Raw genomic sequence first — 20,321 nt, 5'->3', positions numbered from 1 at the left:
GGTAGGAAGGAGAGGAAATAAGAAAGGAGAAGTGCCAACTCATCCATCATTTAACTATTTCCAGTGGTATTAACTTTAAAGCAAAAGCCAAATGTGTTGTGTATACCCCCCCCCCATGATGCTTAGAGTACTATCTGGGTTGTTTACAATTTAATTATGCAGGGTACACATTGCCTTTCCCCAGCAATGCAGGTTACTTAGTTTACTGACCTCAGAAGAATGGAAGGCTGATTGAACCTTGAGCCAGCTACCTAGGACTGAGCCTGGGTTGTGAGCAGAGTTTTGGCTGCAGTATAGCAGTTTAACTACTGTGCCATGAAGCTCTTCGATACTGCATTCTAGGGGGAAAATGCTAACACATGACCATGCTGGCTGAAGGTATTCTGGGAATTGTAGTGCAAAACAGGTAACATTTTCCATCCTTGGCTTGTGCCCCCTAAAGGTGCCTTGAGAGGTCTGTTTAAGGTCTTTGACTAAATCTCCCAAAACTTCAATTAATTCATGTTGCTTCCTCTGGCCGTACCCAGGTACCAACCTGGCATATTCATTTGGAAGGGGAAGCCCAGAAAATGCCATGAATGGTCATTTTGCCATGGACATCAAGGCAACCTCTAGCAGTCCACCAGTTCCATTAGCTCAGAATTACAGGGCTATGAAAGACCTACAGGCATCACCCAGACCAACCCCAAATCCCATTCTCTAGGACCAAAACAAGGCAAAGATCTACAGGCTACATATTGCCCTGAGAGATACCAAGGGGCACTTGCTCAAAACTGTTCACCCACTTCAGTTTTCTGCTTGCATCTGTACACAGCTGGATTAGAGGCAAGAGGGCTTGCTATTGGTTACCTCCATGCTTTAATGGTGCAAAAACTAGATCATCTAAAAAAGAAAACTAAAAAAAGTTTCCGAGCAAACTCTTTAACTTTTCTTCTCTTTCAAAACCATGAACCACACCAGAACTTCAGTGCAGAGACTGGGATAATCTCATAGCCCTTGTCAAATTTAATTCTGTATGTTACTCACTTTGGAATGATTCAACCTCATTATTTTTACAGTCTTTTCCCCAATCATCAGACAAGAAGGAAACTGTTCAAAATGTAATTCCTTTGTGGCATTTTTTTAAAGCCACAAATTAATCATCTTATGCACAAAGTGGATTTGAGAAAACTCTTGGGGAAGAACTTATGTGTAAATGTGAGACTACTTTTGTTTCCTGTGCTCATCTTTCAGCAAACGGTAAAATTAAGGAGTCTGAATTTCTACCCCAATTTCCCAGATTTCATAATTGTCATTAAAGTGCTTCCAAGGAGTAGCCTCCCCTCCCCTTCACAATGTATTTTGTTATAAACTGTACACACACTGAAAATACATCCACATTCCAGACTGTCTCACCCTTTCATCAGCTATAAAACAACACTAACACCAGATTTACGACTTTTAGAAGCCTTGAACTGTTCAGTTTTTCCAAATCAGCTACTGCTGTCAGAATACTTACTTGTGTGGGTAACTGGTCGGAAATCCATCTCTTTGCCTCTCTGAATAACCATGCACCACAGAAAAACATCCGTTGTAGGAAAAATAAAAGTGTCAGCAACCTATGCACATATATGTATATTTATACACGTCATTTAAATGTGCTACTGGAGTAAGCTGTTTTATTATATAGCACATTGCTTAGATATATCTGTTGAATGCTTAGTGCCTCAGGGCGTTCCAGCAATTTGTTAAGCAAGATGGGTGGAGACCAGGAATTCTGACTTGCTTTGTGTGAGTGTTTCTTTTTAAAGTGACATCACTGCTCTAAGACTCCTAGGATCCTCTGATAGATTGTTGATTCAGGGGCAGTAAAAGTTACTTTCAATTCCATAGTTTTCTGCAGAGAATGAGCAATATTACAACAGAAAATTGAATATGCCAACCCATTTCCCTAGCTTGTGTACTGTCATATAGGAATCTAATCAGGGACCTCTTCTTGGACTGCAAGTCCTATCATTCCTCCACATTAGCTATGTTGCCTAGGGCTGATCACAGTTGCAGTCAAAAAACATCTTGAAAAGCACAAGGTACCTGCTTAGTTTATATTGGATCACAAAATGTATATAGTAAAAAATGTTCATTATTTTTCAATAAATGCTATTGTTGTACCATATACATATTTGTATTCACAAGGTGCCCTTTGTATGTTAGGGAGCACTTCTTTCCATTCCCTGTAATAATTCTTTATTAGTATGTCTGTGTTACTGCTGGGGTTAACTGTTCAAGGACTCCCACCTCTTTTATTTTGGTGACCCCTTCCAATATTTTTGGAGGCCCTGCTACTTCCTTCAAAGTCAGTGCTGTCAAATGTCACCAAAGCAGTATTTTAAAAAATATGTTATCACTAGAAGTAGTCAGTTTAAGAGTAAATGCCTTGATTTAAAGGATAAATATCCTTCATGGACACTTGCGGGAATGTGGTTGTCCTCTAAAACATAGTGCCTGCTCCTGGTCTGTGCACACAGTGGAATAACTGAAGGTGGGATTCTCCCCACCTTGCAGTGGCTATGCACCCAATTTCAGGGATATGTAGTCTCTGCTGTCAAAGATTTGTGGCCCATGGTGGGATCCAAATGTGTGATATTGGTCCCTTGGCCTGTTGGTGTTGTCTATTCCTGTTAAATGGTTAGAAATACTCCCTCCTTCCCTTCTGGATTTTCATCTTCTCAAAACCCGTATTCAAGTGTTAATGGATCTAGTTGCCCCAACACATTCAGTGTAGAGTGTGTTACCCTCCTCTCTCAGTCATCGTTTTCTTCACATGATCATGGAAATGTCTGAAGAGAGAGGTTCCTTCATTCTCCCTCTTCAGCCACTTCTGTGATCATATGAAGAGTGTGAATGTATAGGGATCAGTATTAGGTATTTTCCCCCAAGTGGATTTTTCTGCCCCACGATTTGCCCTCCAAACAACCCTATTGCCTTAAGGTATGGTGGAAGATGTTGTCCTATCATCAGTCCTTCAACTGCTGATCTTGACTGCTCTGTCCTGCTCATGGAATGGGAGGAGACATCATCTTGTTGTTCACCTCCAGCAGCAACCTTATGCTTCTTGAGGCAGCTGTGGTCAGTTAAGTGACTATATTTGTTCTGTCTCAGAACAAACCAGCATATTAGCTATGCCACTTTCTGTGAACCTTGGGACATTGTCCATCCTTTGTTCCTTTTAAAAACTGGACCACGTGACCATGGAAACTGTCTTCGGACAAATGCTGACTCTGTGGCTTAGAAACGAGTATGAGCACCGTGCCCTAGAGTCGGACACGACTGGACTAAATGTCAAGGGGAACCTTTACCTATAGTTATTATTGTTGAGGCCCTGGAGCCGTGAAAGATATACATGGACTGATGCCTCTGCAGACTTACCCTGAACTGATCGGGAGGGGGGCAACCCCCTTCCACTCAGACTACAAGATACGCTGGTTCATCTTTACATGTTAAGTGGGGAAATAAAGCAAACAAGCAAAAAAATAATAATCTTCTTATGTTAGTGGACCATTTTTTCTTTTCAAATCTCAGATACCATTTATGCATTCGGAAAACTAATTTTTATGCAATTGTACAAAATAAAACAACAATAGCTATTGTTGCATGAATTATTCAGCCTTTGGTGGGCTGTTGGCCTGTTTATGAGCAATTGGCCTGCCCTTTTTGCACTACCTGTGTATGGGCAGTGAGCTTCAGAGATAGAAAAGACACTGGAGGCTTTTTGTGCAAGTTTGTGTGAACATTTGGTGCCTCACTTTCATGCCAAATGTGAGAATTCCTAGTGGTCACAGAACCCTTGACCAGCTTGCTTATCCTCTTGAGAGAGTTTGTCTCAACAATAAATGGCATGCTGGTGAGATTTCTTCAAATACCAAGAATTATTTTGTATGCATCTGGGACCTTATTCCATTGTTCCATATTAATGTTACGTGGAGAATTCAAACCCAGCTTCCAATATCTGATAAAGGGACAGATGCACAGCAAAATCAATCTTTCTCAGATGTTGAAAGGTGAAGAAATTATCTTAGATTGGACCCCCTCCCAACATTTTTCTTATAAGACTTTTGTGTGTGTGGGGGGGGGGGCTTTGATAGAAGGCACGACTGGCTCTCTTTAATCTCCAGCAGCAGCCTTGCACGCTTCTTTCCTCACAACTACTCTGAAGGAAGGAGATGATGCCTGCTCTTCACACCACAAACTCTTTCCATCTTATGTGGGAACTAGTATTAGGAAGAAAGGACAGAGCATATAGTCATGTGGAAAAGACAGGAATTGTCCTTCAACTTGAATATAATATGGTAATATTTATTCTAATGGAAAACCACAGCTCCTTTCTCCTTCCAGATGTAGGTTGGTGTACAAAGGAAAAACTACCACAACTACTGTATTGGAAGGGTGCAGAAATGGAAAATGGAATGAGCGAATGGTGTGGTTTTTAGCAATAAGAAATGACAAGCAGTTCAAAGCAAATCTCTCTCAGAAAACCATTTATGTGTAGAGGGTCAGTTCCCTGTTAAACAGAGAGGAAATACATATGAAGTCTATGTGGGCAGTTTTTTAGTATAGATTTATTTGTATATTCTGACTCTAGCAGAAAGGGACGTGGTGCTGCTGCGGGTTAAACTGCAGAAGCCTCTGTGCTGTAAGGTCTGTAGATCTTCAGCTGTAAGATCAAATCCATGTGACAGAGTGAGCGCCCGTCGCTTGTCCCAGCTCCTGCCAACCTAGTAGTTTGAAAGCATGCAAATGCGAGTAGATAAATAGGGACCACCTCGGCGGGAAGGTAACAGCGTTCCGTGTCTAAGTCGCACTGGCCATGTGACCACGGAAGATTGTCTTCAGACAAACGCTGGCTCTGTGGCTTGGAAATGGGGATGAGCACTGCCCCCTAGAGTCGAACACGACTGGACAAAAATTGTCAAGGGGAACCTTTACCTTTACCTTATTTGAGAGGGGTCAACAAATCCTTGGAAGTGATTTTATGCAAACCCCCAACAACAACAAAAACCACCCTTCTTCTTGTGCAACCCCCCCCCCCCAGTATTTTACTAAAATCTTTGTATTTTGCACAAACAAAAGGAGTTTTGTTCAAAATATTTTTGTGCTAAAAATAGCCTTTCTTTTTGAACCCTTACCTTTACCTTTACCTAACTCTAGCAGAATCAAATCAGAGTGGCAAGTGGAGATAAGCGCATTACCTGCACATCCTATGTGAAATGAAAACAAGTTACATGTTTGTAGATTACTTCTTTATTCCTCATTTGCAAAAGCCAGAAAAGTTCTTTCACAGATTCAGGGAGATCTTCCTTACTCAGAAATAAGCCCCATTTCCAAGTAAGCACTGATGAGAACTGCTGCCTCAATAACTTTACATTTTCTGACCATACGTTTCAGATATTCTCAGAGGAATACAGGATTTCTAGCACCTTCCTTTCATCTTTTAAAAATGTCTTTCATCTAACTTCCAGTGCTTTTATAGATATTCCTTTCACTCCTTGGGTCATTTCACATTTTTGATCAAAGTTCTTTGTAGATTTCCCAGCTGATGAATCGCATGTGCTTTCTGTTTCATTGGTTGGAATGGGAATAATCAGCTAGATGTGAACCACATCTATTTGATGGTCAAATTAAATGAGACAAAAGTAAAGGTAAATGGTACCTTTGTCTAACGGTAAAATAGAAAGCATTACACAACCTTATACAGATAACTTGAATTCTACTTCTTGCAATAGCCTGCCTGTTACTAGAGCTGATCTTGGGCGGTTCAGTGCCAGCTGAGTAAACCTCTTTTTGTTCATAGTTGAATGAGCTTTCCTGGAAAAACAGTGTTCTTTGTTTTGGTTTGGTTTGACTTTTACACATGTACGTATTTGCATGCAATGCATGGCAGATTATTTTCCCCAAGTTGTTCATTCCATTTTAGAATTCTCTGATCTCATAGAACCATGGAGTTGAAAGACATATTGGAGGACATTCAGTTCCACCATATACCACCCTCCTCCAAACACATACCAGTTTGTCAATGAGCTTCTTAAGAAGTATGGTTCCCAGAACTTTGCACAATACTTCCAGTGTAGCCTGGTCAGTACAAAACGCACTGGATCCATATTTTCTCATGACTCAGGCATCAGAGTTCTGTTTATGGAGACTTTTATATTTCTTTGAAGCCTCATCAAACTGTTGGCACTTATTCAGCTTGTGATCTTCTAAGACAGCGATTCCCAAGCTTGGGTAACCAAGATGTTCTTGCCCATATTATTATTTAATGACTCATGATGCCCTAAAGCTGAAGTAAGACACTTTAATTGTCTTAATTTCCCTTCTGTAGAAACTGATTTCCCCCCAGTGTTAAAGACATCAGAACACACTGGGGTCAGGAAATACCCCATAATAGAAACAGGATGTGCTTAATGTAATTTGTGTCATTTTAATTTTATTTTATCTTGTGTTTCCATTTCTGAATGTTTTGGTGAAACACATGCAGTTCTGTGCACACAATATTTGAGATATTTTTGTAACCTTACCCATCTTGAGCTGTATCTTTGTGTTCCAAGGTTGAATGCATTTCAGGCAATTCACCCTATGGTAGAAGACCAAGGCAAAATAGGATGTAAAAATGTTACTATCATTTTTTAACACACCAACATCTTAAGCCAGCTCTTTCTGTTCCCAATATTCAATAAGAGACTGGATGCAGTAGTGCTGGAAAGTCCACACAATTGAGAAGCCATATTTCTAAATGTGTAGCACAAGCTTTCCTGTGCAAAGAGACAAGACTAGAACGTTCTTCCCATTTTTTCAAATTTATGTCTTTTTTTAAAAAAAAGACTGAATAGGGCCTTTGACTTGTTTAAGTGTAAAGTGTAAAGATTTTAGTGTAGTCTTGTAGATCGCATTCTCATGCATCATTCCTGAATACAGCAGATGTTGACAGCAGATGTTCTGTCCAATGGCGGTGCAGTATGGCCACAAAACAACTGGTGCAGCCAATGGTAGGTGCTGTCTTATGCTTGGTTGCATGGGACTGGGTCGCCAAAGTTAAACATGCCACCGGTATAATTGTATGAGAGAGCAGAGAAATTGGAGGACCAATACAGTTTGTGAATGACAAATGGATTTAGCATAATTCTGTCAATTGTGCTTTTAAAACTGATGAATGTCCAGTGACAAATGACTTTTTTAAAAGAGATGTCTTGCTTCAGTCACTGCAACTGAAAGAACAACTCTTTTATGGTTAAGTAAATGTGAATTTGCCCTCAATTCCTCTTAGCACTTGCGCTTGCTGTTAAAGGCTGTGCCTTACTTCATCCAGGGGAGCAATTAATCCTGCCCAGAGCTGCAGTAAAAATCTAAGATATTAGTTATTGATTTAAAGTTTGGACATAAACTTTGAAAGGTCAGACTTGAACATCCTAATCCATTACTTGCTGGAACAGTAATATTTTCTGTGGAGAAATGTTCTGTAGCATTGAACTTTTAATACATGCATTTCCTAACCTTCATTGGCCAGGGAAAGTTCAACATTATTTCTAAGAGACTGCTGTATGATACACCACTTTCTACATTCCTTGGTTGCGACATATGAAGCTGTTTGGAGGGCTCCTGAATTTAAATTCACCTTATATATATAAAATACACACACACACAAACACACACACCTCCACTTGCAGCTCCAAGTAAGACACAAATTCCTTTCAAGCACTGTTTTTCATCCAGACCAAAGAAGAACTTGGGAGACTGGTAATATTTGTCTTTGAGATTAGCATTATTTACCCTCAAAGATTATGCCTGGGCCTGCAGCCCAATAAAGTTTACAAATGACAAGACAGGTACTAGAGGCAAACAAACCTCCTGAGGTTAGCCTTTTCAGAAAACAATGATTAAAATAAATGTATGACTGATCAATTTCATACTATACCAAAGAGGACTGTACCAAAGGCTGAGAAAAGTGTGCAATCCATGCTGAAACAGTAGCATCCATCTACGTCCTGGAACTCATGTTGCACCTCTTCTAAAGTTTATAGCTGATATGACCATCTGAAACCAAAAATATCAATCTTCTGGGAGACAGAAAATGCCATTCCTTTCACACTTAAGCTCTCAAAGATGCTGAAGCCCCCTCCCTGTCCTCCCCATTAGAGTCTTTTAATTCCAGTTGGTGAGAAGAGTCTTCTCAAATGCCAAATGTTTGGAGTTGGGAATACCGGCGGCTCATTGACTCGTCTCTTTCCCTGCCTGAAGATACAACAAGAATGCTACCAGAAGAGGTAGCGCCTCTGCATTGTGCAATATGCGGCATTTCATGCACACTTAACGTCAAGTTGGACGATGAGACAAGTTGTGGACCCTGAGCCCCAGCCTACGAGAACTCTTTATAAGGACTCTTTCAACAACTACTTTTTTGTACTCCTTCCTCCTTACAGCTTTAAAATACCACAGACTTCCCAAACCATCCCGTCATTTTAGTTCTTTTGTGCCTGCCCCCCCCCCCAAAGTCCCAGCCAACTCTGGGGAGAGGTTGTTAATTTGGTCTTTCTCTGCTTGTGGAAGGATGCATTTTGATGGTAAAGAGAATACTGGGGGAAATCTAGGAGCTGCTATTGGAGTTGTTCAGGGCAGGGGGAGACACATATGGTGGGGGGGGGCAACACTCACAGTACCATGTGAGAGAGAAGGCAAAAAGGATATTGGTTGCCCCAAAGCTCTCCTCAAACTTAAATAGCTTGGATAGCCCTGGTGACAGGCCCTCTGGGTTGAAACTGCTGCTGCTAAATGCCAGATTGGTAAATGGAAAAACAACAGCCATCTTAGATGAGCAGGCCAATTTGGCTTGTTTCACAGAGACTTGGTGGATGAGGTTGGGGGTGTCAATCTCACCCAACTTTGTCCACCAGGGTTCTCTGTGTAGCAACAGGCAAAACCTGGGTGGTGGGGAGGTGGAGTTGTGGTAGTCTGTCATGATTCTATTCCCCTCACCAGGTGCCACATCCTCCACTTTTCTGGGTCTGAATATATGTATTTGAAAATTGGAGCCTGGGACCGAATAGAGATTCTGTTGGTGTATCGTCCTCCCTGCTGCTCGACAGTCTCCCTTCCTGAGCTAGCTGAGATGGCCTTATGGGTGTTACTGGTGTCTCCTCGGCTTGTTGTTCTGGGGTACTGCAACATCCATGCCGAGGCAGCTTTGTCAGGAGTGGCTCAAGAACTCATGTCCTCCATGACAACCCTGGGGTCTGTTTCAGATGGTTTTTGTCACCACTCATACTGCAAGGCAGTCTTTAGACCTGGTTTTCTGTACTGGGGTATATGTTGTTGATCCAGGTGTGGAGGAACTCTCTGTAGTTCTGTTGTCATGGTCAGATCATCATCTGGTGGGGTTTAGATTCTCTCGAACTCAGCACCTCTGCAGGGGTGGGGAGGAAATTAAGATGGTCTGCCGCAGGAGACTGATGGATCCAAATTGCTTTCTGGTGGCTCTTGGGAAGTTTCCTGTTGCCTCAACAGACTATTCTGTTGAAGCCCTGGTTGAACTCTGGAATGGGGAAACAGTAAGGGCTGTTGACACAATAGCTTCTAAGCATCCTCTTCTACGAAGCAGAGACAGACTGCCCCCCCCCCCCAGTTTACTGGGATGCTGCTGCTGATGAAATGAATAGGACAGAAACTAAAGTGATGTTGGCAGAAAACTTGGAGTGAATCTGACCAAACATAGGTGAGAGTCCATTGAAAGGCCTATTCTGTGGTAGTGTTTTTTTTTTAAAAAAAAATATTTTATTTTTAAACTATTAGGAATAGGGTAGGGAATACAAAAGGTAAAAGGAAATGGAAGGGATGGGGAAAAATTTAAGGATAAGAGAACAATCATCCAATCTATTCATATTAAGTATACAAGCATCCAATCTATTCATTTTTCAATAAAAAAATCAACTTTATATTTTTTAACTATTTGATTACCCTCTAGCAATCAACTTACATTTATGTTTTAGTTTAAATCTAAGTTACTCCAACACCATCAGGAAACCGAGACAATTTGTAAAATACATCCCCTCTTTCAATTTCCTTCTGTCTTGGACATACATTCAGCACATCTGAAAGAGTATCCATTTCTGTCACTTCCCATATTTTCTCAGTACGCTTCTTTTGTTTCCGTGGCTCTGTTTTCTTCCAGTTTTTAGAAGAGAAGGGTGAATCCAGGACAGTAATCCAATTTTTAACCTCACATTTTCTGACTGTTGTAGCTAAATAGCTCAGTGGGTAACACTTTATCCCATCTATGTTACCTGGCATCGCACTCAATAAAAGCAGTTCTGGAGTTAATACAGTTTCATTTAACTGTTGTTTAACATTAGATGACTTCTCTTTCATCAAATCTTCCATCTGGCTGAGACGCTCATTTACCTGCTGAAATACTGTTATTATTATCATTTGCATAGTAACCTGCCATTCTTTATCTGACAAAGTTCCCAACATTCGTATTTTAATTTTTCAGGGGCTATTTCCATCTTTCCAATGAGTATGGTCTGTATAAAAAATACTCTTTAGTTTCCACTATTTTATCAACAAAACAAACCCACCATCATAAACCTCCCCTAGGTAATTCCTCCCATCCTTACCAGATATTATAGTATACAGATCAACTTTTAGCCCAACAATTTAAATTACAACTGTGGCCACACAGTCCAGCCAAAAAAAGTCCACACTAAACAGCAGACACAGGAAGTCAGTCTCTCCAGTAGATATCCTTATGATCCGTCAAATTCTAGTCCTGGTTTTCCTAGCTCCTCAGTCTATTCATTTACATTGTCTCACTGATGATTCAGTCTGTTTTCTTGCTTCCAAAAGTTTGTTCCTCCTTCTAAAACCCAGCAAGGTTCTGTTATCAAAGTCCCATTCATCAAACTCCAGTCCTGGTTTTCCTAGCTCCTCAGTCTAGCCTATTGCGTCATCTCACTGGTGCTTCACAGTCCTTTTTCTTGCTTTTAAAAGCTTATTCCTCCTTCTCCAAAAACCCAGCAAGATTCTGTTATCAGAGTCCCACACAGTCTAGGGAGAAAGATCCAGACTAAACAGCATTCATAAAATTTCAATCTCTTAAAGCCTGTCCGGTGGTGTTTCTCTCTGGGATTTTTTTCCAGAAACACAAGATTTTTCCATCTCACTGTCTCTCTCTTCGTCCTTGAACCAGCCTGCTGTTTAAGAATCAGTTTCATTTTGGAAGAAGCAGGCTGGTAAGCAAAACTCGCCGCTCCTTATCTTCTTCTGGCCACGTATTTTCACTCTAATTTCTTTTTCATCTTAATGAGGTTGTTCATAAATCAAAGGCTTCGACTTACTTTGTTAATGCATATTTTCAACCGTATTTCTTGTTCTCCTCTCCTCGGGGGGTGGGGGTGGAGTTGCTCACAGCTATTCTGCCAAGATTGCTCCTGTATCCGATCTGTGCTCGGGTGAATTTTCAGAGGGAAGAAATATCAGGTTGCTGCCCAATCGTCTTCCTTCTGTTGCTCACCAACTGCTTCAGAGAGACCTTTCCTGGTCTTCCCTTTGATCCCCCGTTTCTAGAGGGACCCCAGACTGGGTGGTTCCAGCTGTTCCCGGGAGCTTTTCCCAGGGGCTGCTGGCTGAACTGCAACAAAGCTCTGCCTTCCTCTATTCTGTGGTAGTGGTGATGGCAAAGAAGTCACCATTGTGTCTGTACAGAGTTGCCCAGCAAAGATTTTCTGAGTGGTCAATGACCTGTTACAGCATTGCCCTCAGGAAGATAGTGTTCACCACTTGATAGCTTGCTGTGAAAAATTTGCACAGTGCTTGGCAGGCAAAATCGCTAAGATCCACTCTGACTTGGATGCTGTAGTTAATGCAAGTCTTGTAGATATAACTATAGCTCCTATTTGTCCTGTGTTGATCGATAAATGTCAGTTTTTGCAGCCAGATGATGTGGATAGGATCTTAGGATCCTTAAAGAGGTGAAGGTCACCCATACCCACCCTGGCTTATAAAAGCTGCCAGAAAGGGACTGGCTAAGTGGGTCCAAGGAGTAGCGAATGCCTCCTTGCAGCATGGTAGCATCCCAGTGTGCTTAAAGGAGGCAGTAGTAAGACCATTATTGAAAAAAAACCTCCTTGGACCTCTCAGTATAGGATAATTACCAGTCAGTCTCTAATACCCATTCTTGAGCTAAATTTAAATTCTTTAAAAATTTTAAATTTTAAATTTCTGGGCACTTACATCTCAGAGGACCTCTCATGGACTAAAAATGCCAACATGCTAGTGAAGAAGGCACAGAACAAGCTGTATTTCCTGAGAATGCTGGGAAAGTTAAATTTATCTCAGCATTTTCTTCTGTTCTAATATCGTAGCACCATTGAGAGTGTCCTAACCTATGGCATTCTATGGGAGTAGCTCTGTAGTGGACAAAAAAGCTCTATGGAGAATCATTAAAATTGCCCAGAATATCATCAGGCTCCAGCTATCAACCCTGGATGACATCTGCACATCCCGCTGTCTGAGGAAGTCACACAACATCCTTAGAGTGGACCACCAGACCAGATGGGCGGGATATAAATCAAATAAATAAATAAATAAAATAAATAGAGACTTTTCCCATTCTGCTTACAACTTCTTTGAACTGTTGCCATCTAGCAGAAGATACAGAACAATTAAGACTCGGACCACACATTTTCTGAATAGCTTTCATCCCAGAGCTATAATTGCACTTAATAATGAATTTAAAGACCACCAGTAGTGAATAGTTGGACAGTGGGTAGGGAGTGTTTGGGGATTTTTTATGTGTGTGCATGTGGGTCTGGTCTCTGGGTGTCTGTGTGAATTTCGTTGTATGTATATACTATGCATAGACTTACAATGGCAATAAATTATTTGAATTTACGTGCTGGAATGGGTTGTGGCTTCTCAGCTCCAGGGGTTCCTGGCTCTATGTGGGGCTGCCTTTGGAAAGTGTTAGGAAACTCCAAAGGGTCCAAAATGCAGCAGCCAGGTTGTTAACTGGGATTGGTTAAAGGGAGAAGGAGGAGGAGGAGGAGGAGGAGGAGGAGGAGCAGCAGCAGCAGCAGCAGCAGCAGTAGTAATAGTTAAGCAGCCTTTCCTACCTTGCAATGTTTGGTGAACTCAAAACAGCCTTGTTATGTGCCATGATCCAACCTGCTGTAAAGAAAGGAACTACATGGAGAGTAGCTATATGGATAAGGGAGCCATTTTAACACACCCATGATCCACTCTTGGTGATGTATGGAGGTTTCTTTTTTAAAAGGATGCCTACAATACAGCAACAAAATACAACAGTGACTGAAGAAGGAAACTCTTAACCCATTCTCAAAATGACAGTTTGAAAATGCCTGTCTTGGCAACCTGCCTGTCTTCCTTGCACTCCTAGAGTGGCCGCAATGACCAGATAGGTGAGGTATAAATGGAATGGAAATAAAATAAATAAATATGTGGCAAAATTCATTCACCAGGAAATTACACCGAGAGCTCATTCTAGGCCCTCCAACATAGATAGATTGAACGACTGTTAAATTGTTGCCTTCCTGGTTGTTGATCATCACACTTGGAGCATGAGTGACTAGGCTCCTCCTTTCCATTATTACTTTCACCATGTCAAGAGTGATGTGCCTGAGGAGGAGAAACTCCTACTTGTGTGTAGAGTCTGGAAAATGGGTTTTTGCTCATGTGTAGAGGGCAGGTGTTTCTCCTCTTCAGACATGTCATTTCCCCCCTTCCCCCGGAGAAAGTGATGATAGAGAGGGGATGCAGCAAGTGACTTTTCTCTGAGCCTATTAATAACAACCCCACAATGTATGACTGAACAGGGCTACAGATATCAAGATACAGATATAGATATATAAATATACTGTAAGAGGAACCTAACCATCTAGCACAACCATTAGAGAAACTAATTATCTTTCAAACAGCTGCTCTGCTCATAGCATTCTCCTCATCAGGGGAAAATGAATATTATATTGCTCCTAATAAGCTTTCTGACTTTCTTCCTTATACAGGCAATGGGAGAGTTAGTAATTTAATAAGTTTACCCTTCCTCAGGGCACGAGGAAGTTAGATATTTTAAAAGGTACTTTTTATTACACTGTTTGATTAATTTCAGAGAGCAAATTGACTCAGAGAGGTGCATTAATAAAAGTCCGTAAGAAGCAAAACTTAGATTATTCCTGTTTAAGAGGTTGGTCTCACATCTTCCCTTATGCAGGAAATGTGCTATCACTGTCCAAATCCTACGGCTAGCAAAATTAACCACTGGCGAACAGAATTACAGCTAATAAAATTAACCACAGAATAAGGATCAGAAGGTTAATATCTTCCCTTGCCTTCCTTTTCCTGCTTTTTGATTCCCATGCAATTAAAAGGTGAGTCTGGAACCAACTACTGCCTTTATATATGGAAAAATTAAATGTCTGCCTTAAGAGCCGAGTACATGCATTTCTTGTTGTGTGCAGTGTGACAGGCAGGAATTAAAGCAGAAAAGAAAAGAAAGGGAAAAGAGAGGAGACATGATGAGGTGAATGCCTGCTGGGTCCTGGGCTTTGAAGTTTAATCAGTGGCTTTCCAATGGCCCCTAAATGATGCAACTGTTTTGTGCTAGGAAGTGAACTAAGCCTGCAAAGTATTCGCAAAGGCTTTCACAGTCGGGATCTAATGGTCGTTATGGGCTTTTCAGGCTCTTTGGCTGTGTTCTGAAGATTGTTCTTCCTAACATTTCGCCAGTCTCTGTGGCCGGCATCTTCAGAGGACAGCACTCTGAAGACAGAGGACAGAGTTGCTGTCCTCTGAAGATGCCGGCCACAGAGACTGGCGAAAGGTTAGGAAGAACAACCTTCAGAACATGTCCAAAGAGCCCGAAAAACTCACAACAACCATAAGCCTGCAAAGTTTTAGGGATCTCTGAGAATTTTATTCCAGTTGTTCCATTCTAATAATTTACTGAGATTACTTTTGTAAATTTTTCACATCGAGGAAGGAAATCACTTGATATTTAAAAAATAAGAATAATTTTTAAAAAATCTATTCAGAGCAAACCAAAATAGACAAATTGAAACATCCAGGCAAATAAGAGGGCTTTGAGTGCTTAGCTTTAAAAATCTGAGATTGAATTCTTTTATATTCAGCCATTGTAATGTTGAACTGGGTACTCAGTGTGGTGTAGTGTATAGGGCGATGGGCTAGGACTCACAAGACCTAGTTCAATTCCACGCTCAGCCATGGAAACTCACTGGGTGAGTGGATCTGATAAAACCACTTCACTTACCTTGAAAATCCTTTATAGTAGCTATAAAATGGTTTTGACTTGATAGCACATAACAGTACTGAATTAAGCAGAGTTTGGAAACAGTATTGGCAGAATTTGGAAGCAAACATTTCCAAGCTATGGAATTTCTTTCTTTCTTTCTTTCTCTCCCTCTCTCTTTCTCTCTTGTTCTTTCTTTCTTTGAGAGGCTTTTTATCTTTGCCAACCATATGGCATGCAAGTACAATGGTACCTCGACTTACGAACTTAATCCATATTGGAATTAAATTCATAGTCAAAAAGTTCTTACGTAAGTCAAGGCAAACTTTTCCATTGGAATGCATTGAAAACCATTTAATCCATATCTGCTGTTTTCCGTCCGCATGTCAAGGCGCTGTTCATAGATAGAGGAATTAGTTCCCATAGGAACTAATGTAAAGCTGGTTAATCCGTACTCTACCACTAGGGGGTGAATTCTTTTTAATTTTTTCTTCTTTTGACCTAAGGTGAACTTAGGTCAAAAAAAGGGGCAGGAAAGGTGTTTTTTTTTCCTTTTTCTTTCTTTTGTTTGTTTGTAAGTCGAGGCTCTGTTCGCAGGTCAAAGCAACTTTTTGCAAATGGAGCTGTTCATAACTCGAAACGTTCATAAGTGGAGACGTTTGTAAGTCGATGTTCCACTGTACAAGACGATCCCTTCCATGCTGGAAAGAGCTGTGTTTGTTGAAATTCATTCAGGCAAACAAGGAGAACTTCATTTTTCAGCTATATTTTTGAGAAATCACCCAAATTCAAAAGTGTCTTCATATCTGGAAACAACATGAGAACTTTTTTTTTAAAAAAAAAATCAAGAATGTGGTGAAAAATGAAACTGAGAAAGTTTCTATCCCTTGTTAAGATCCAAGACTGAAGTGGGTTCCTTTGAATCTTGAACTCAAGGCAGGGGTGGGGAAGGTCTGAGGAGTCCAGAAGCCCATTTCCAGCTCCATGGACTTGCCAAGAATTGTGCCCCACTCCCAAATGGGGAAAAACAACAACACTACACCATGGAAGTGGCCAGAGATCCACTTTGGGTGTTATAAAAACACATTTCTTGATTTTTTAATTTTTTTTTTTTTTTAAGAAGCAGGAGTCCTGCACCTCACTTAGGATATATCTTGGAGGCTTCTAGAACCCACAGTTCTCTTTTCTTGCTGATCATTTGGGGAGAGGGAGAGAGGGCAGGGGAGCCCAGGGGCCTCTAGGACTCAGAGGTTGCAAAAATGGCCTTATCAGATTCCTCTCCCCATAAATCTAGGGACTGCCTGGCAGGAATTCCTTGTTACGTGCCATGATCCAACCTGCTGTAAAGAAAAGAACTACATTGAGAGTAGCTAAATGGGTAAGGGAGCCATTTTAACACACCCATGATCCACTCTTGGTGATGTATGGAAGTTTGTTTTTTAAAAGGATGTCTACAATACAGTAACAAAATACAACAGTGACTGAAGAAGGAAACTTTAACCCAGTCTCAAAATGACAATTTGAAAATGGCTATCTTACCACCTGCCTGTCTTCTTTGAACTCCTATGAGGTAAAATTACTCATGATCACCAGAACATTTTTTTACACTGGAAAATTGCTATAGGAGGGGCAAGGAATGATTTATAAAAATGAAGATTTATGAGGTTAATAGAATTTGACCATGATATAGCACTCTGGATGTGTGCTTTCCATTTTTATTTTTATTTTTTGCATACTACAGATATTACACAATCTGAGAAAATTATTCTACAGCACCACAGTAAATCAATGGGAGGCTACATTGAAACAACAGACTAAAAGAAAAAGCAAAAGCAGAGCACCAAAAGGTTCACTGAAGGTAAAGAAATTTCTCTTTTTATCAACCTGTAGTCATCCACACAAAACAGTTCAACAGTCGCTTTTCGGTCCGTAACATTTCGTTGCCACAGGGAACCACCCTGCCCACCTGTTTGATAGGTTTCTGAGGCAAAAGGAAATGGTATCTGTTTGACTCGCCCTGAAATTAAACACCTTTTGTTATAATGATGAAGTAATTCTACAGATGGAAGTAACAGCAATATAGCTGTGGATGTTGGTAAATAATTACATGAAAAGTCAGACAGACATATCTAAGCCCTTAGACTGGTGTCACACTAGAGAAGGGAATAAAGAGTGGTGAAAGGGTGGGGTTGCTTGGATAGGGCTGGGCTAGTTCCCAATAAGCTCTATTCTGTGGGGGAATTAATAACTATAGCTTGTAGTTTGGGACCCAGTTGAACACAGGTAGCTTGCGAACTGAGAAAGGGGATGTCTCCACCTATCATTTCAGGGTGAGCTAACAGAGTACTTCAGAGAGGGCAAGACTGTACCGGCCGTCCACATTGTCGTGTGTTGCATCAGGGGCAGCATTGCTGGTCAGTTACCAGGGATCCAGGGGCTCGGAACAGTCCAGCCTGGCCCTTGTTGACGCCATGATGACTGAACCCACTGGAAACATTCCTGTCACACGTGGAGCAGAGCTGCAGCTCACCTCACCCACAGCCTTGGTCATTTTCTCTGACAGGCAGCGATGGCCCTTCTGGATAGGAGCTGAGTGGTGCTAGCACTAAGCCTGGCTCTGTGCCATATCCGTGCTCCCCTGGGTTATCCTGAAAGGAATGTTCAACCTCATCTCAGACGGAGGTCAAGTACTGCCTTAATGGGCAAGCCAAGGTGATCACGCAGCGCATGGTTGAGCCCTCTGGCTCAGGTCTCATCAGAAGTGCTCCCCAGTTGGATTATTCATCAAATATTGGGAGTAGAAAGATGGGTGACTAGTGGAAGTGGGGCATAGAGACAATATGGGAGGCCCTGGGGTCTAATGGGCCAAGGCAGAGATGGGAAATATTACTTTCTTTTGGACTGTGACTCCCAGAATCCCACTGTCAGCATGGCCACCCCAATGCTGGGAGTTCTAGGCTGACAAGAGCCACAGCACAAATCTGTTAACAAAAATAATAATTAAAAATGCACATAAGGGCAATTGTACAGTGGTTATCCTTGTCAGTAGCTCTTCTTGGTGTGCTTGGTCATATGACTGGCTGCATGCCCAGTTTGTAACCAGTTCCCCATGACAGAGAGAATGCTGGGAGAAGGTACATATGCACGATTGCCATTCCAATATCAGCTCAGTGAAAAAGATTTCTGCTAATGTTTCTCCTCTTTGGGAAGGGTACCTACGTATGAGGAGCACACAGGTCCGACACCATCCAAGCACAGGGCTGCATACTCTGTCAGAGAGTAAAGTTTTGGCTTATAAAAGTGTCGCTAGTGTATTTTGTGGGTGTTGCCATCTGCCAAAGCCTTGCTAGCCTTGTCCATGTCGAAGTAGCCCTCTCTTTTCCTGCCACTAGAAGAGGGGTGGAAGGTATGTGCATCTTGCTCCTTGCACTGAAATGATCCATCTTGAACATTGCTATAGCAGCCTAAAACAACTGAAGATGACTTAATTTTGGTTGTTTGTTTGAGCAAACTGTAAACAGGATGCAGAATCCACTCTTAGTGCCACTGTAGGACTAAATTTAGTTACTGGCAGGGCTTCTGCCACTGGTTGTTTTTTCCTCCCATTCCTGAGAAAAGCCCCGAAGAACAGAGAAAACCCAGTTGTAGCTGCCAAGCATTTTAATTTGTTCTTTTGGACTCAAACATGAGCTTTTCTCTTGGGAAACATCCAGCCTCCCTGAAGGCCATTTTCCAGAACAGCTGCCCACATTTTTGGTCCAGCTACATGTGCCCTTAGAAAACATGGGAGTCTCTCCCTGAAAAGCCAGGCTGGCCCTGCTGCCCTCCCCAAGGGAACATTTCCAAGGCATATGAATAGCAAGCCAGTTACAAACTTTGCACACGAAGTTCCCATCACCACATCAGCAAGAGGGGACTAGCATAGGCTGACATCTCTGCTGTAAGTAAAGAGTATTTGAGTGCACACAAGGAAATCCCATCTTTTCTATTCACAGGTACATAGAAGAGGGAAGCATAGGGACTGTATGTGAGAGAAAGGGAGAGAGGGGGAGAGGAAGAGGGAGAGCGCCATGATAGCACATGAGCTGCTGCATCTCTTCAACATGTCATTGCTGTCTTCTGGCCTAGTACATATTCAAGACCTATTCCAGTGTTCAGAAAAAAGCTAACCCCTTCCTCCCTTGTTTTTCTCCATGTGTGTAAAGTGGCAGTCTAAAGAGCAGACAGACCAAGGTTTCCTGTCAAATGGGAAACCTAATAGTGTATAGCATCTCCACATGTACACGAGACTCCTCTTTTAGGCCTGCTGCTCTCCACGCACGGAGAGTGACTACAGAGAAGGGATGGGTAGCAATTCGCCCCTCCTCACATGTTCAGATTAACCTTTTATTCTGAAGGCCGCAATTAAACTGCACAGAACTCTTCAAGATCCCTGGTCTTTTATTAAAAAAAAAAAAAAAGTAGTCCGAACAGGTTTTATTCAGTTATGGAGGGTATTTAAGTAAATCATCCCCTTGTGCATTCTTTGGAATCAGACATGGCAGTACAGTAGGACCTGTATCTGTAAGGGAGCAGTTCCAAGCCCTCCCTATACAAAAAAAGTGGATTATAGTGAGGCTATTTTAACAGTGAATGCTATATGTAGCTTGGTCTCTTGTTCCCTCTAGTGGTCAATATCTGGTAATGACATTGTATAACTATACTGAACACTATACTGTACTGTATATAGCATGGTCTCTGTCTCCATTCAGAGGCCAGTTCTTGTAACTCCACTATATATTTCATGTAGAAATATATAGTATTTCTAAGATTGTTCTTTTAATATTTTCAGGCCATAGATAAGTGAGTAAGCAGATACTTATCCCATGGATACGGGGGTCTTACTGTACTACATTAAGTGAATGAAGCCCTCTAGATGCCCTCCCGCCTGGGGAGATACCATAAATTCCTTATGCTGGAATGGACAAAGTGCCATGTGCAGGTTACATATGGTCCCATACACTTTTTTTGCACCCCATATGCTTCCCAGTATCTC

General features: G+C 41.5%; 1 protein-coding gene and 1 long non-coding RNA gene across 2 annotated transcripts in view; one reads left to right on the top strand and one right to left on the bottom strand.

The window, feature by feature from the left end:
- Window positions 1–1,742, bottom strand: part of LOC110075430 (glutamate decarboxylase 1) — a 38,457-nt gene extending 36,715 nt beyond the window's left edge. Inside the window, exon 1 of the mRNA XM_072998523.2 lies at window positions 1,499–1,742. Within this exon, the coding sequence (XP_072854624.2) occupies window positions 1,499–1,550 (52 nt within the window). The 5' untranslated portion in view covers window positions 1,551–1,742. The remainder of the gene's footprint in view (window positions 1–1,498) is intronic.
- A 12,580-nt stretch (window positions 1,743–14,322) lies between these two features.
- LOC144589006 (uncharacterized) lies at window positions 14,323–18,293 on the top strand. The gene is made up of 2 exons (XR_013544825.1): window positions 14,323–14,408; window positions 17,028–18,293. It is a non-coding gene; the product is annotated as an uncharacterized LOC144589006 (long non-coding RNA).
- The last annotated feature ends 2,028 nt before the right edge of the window (window positions 18,294–20,321 follow it).

This window comes from Pogona vitticeps, chromosome 4 (assembly GCF_051106095.1).
Source record: "Pogona vitticeps strain Pit_001003342236 chromosome 4, PviZW2.1, whole genome shotgun sequence".
Classification (NCBI taxonomy): domain Eukaryota; kingdom Metazoa; phylum Chordata; class Lepidosauria; order Squamata; family Agamidae; genus Pogona; species Pogona vitticeps.
The sequence above is the reverse complement of the archived record's forward strand: the minus strand, read 5'-3'. Positions and strand labels throughout refer to the sequence as shown.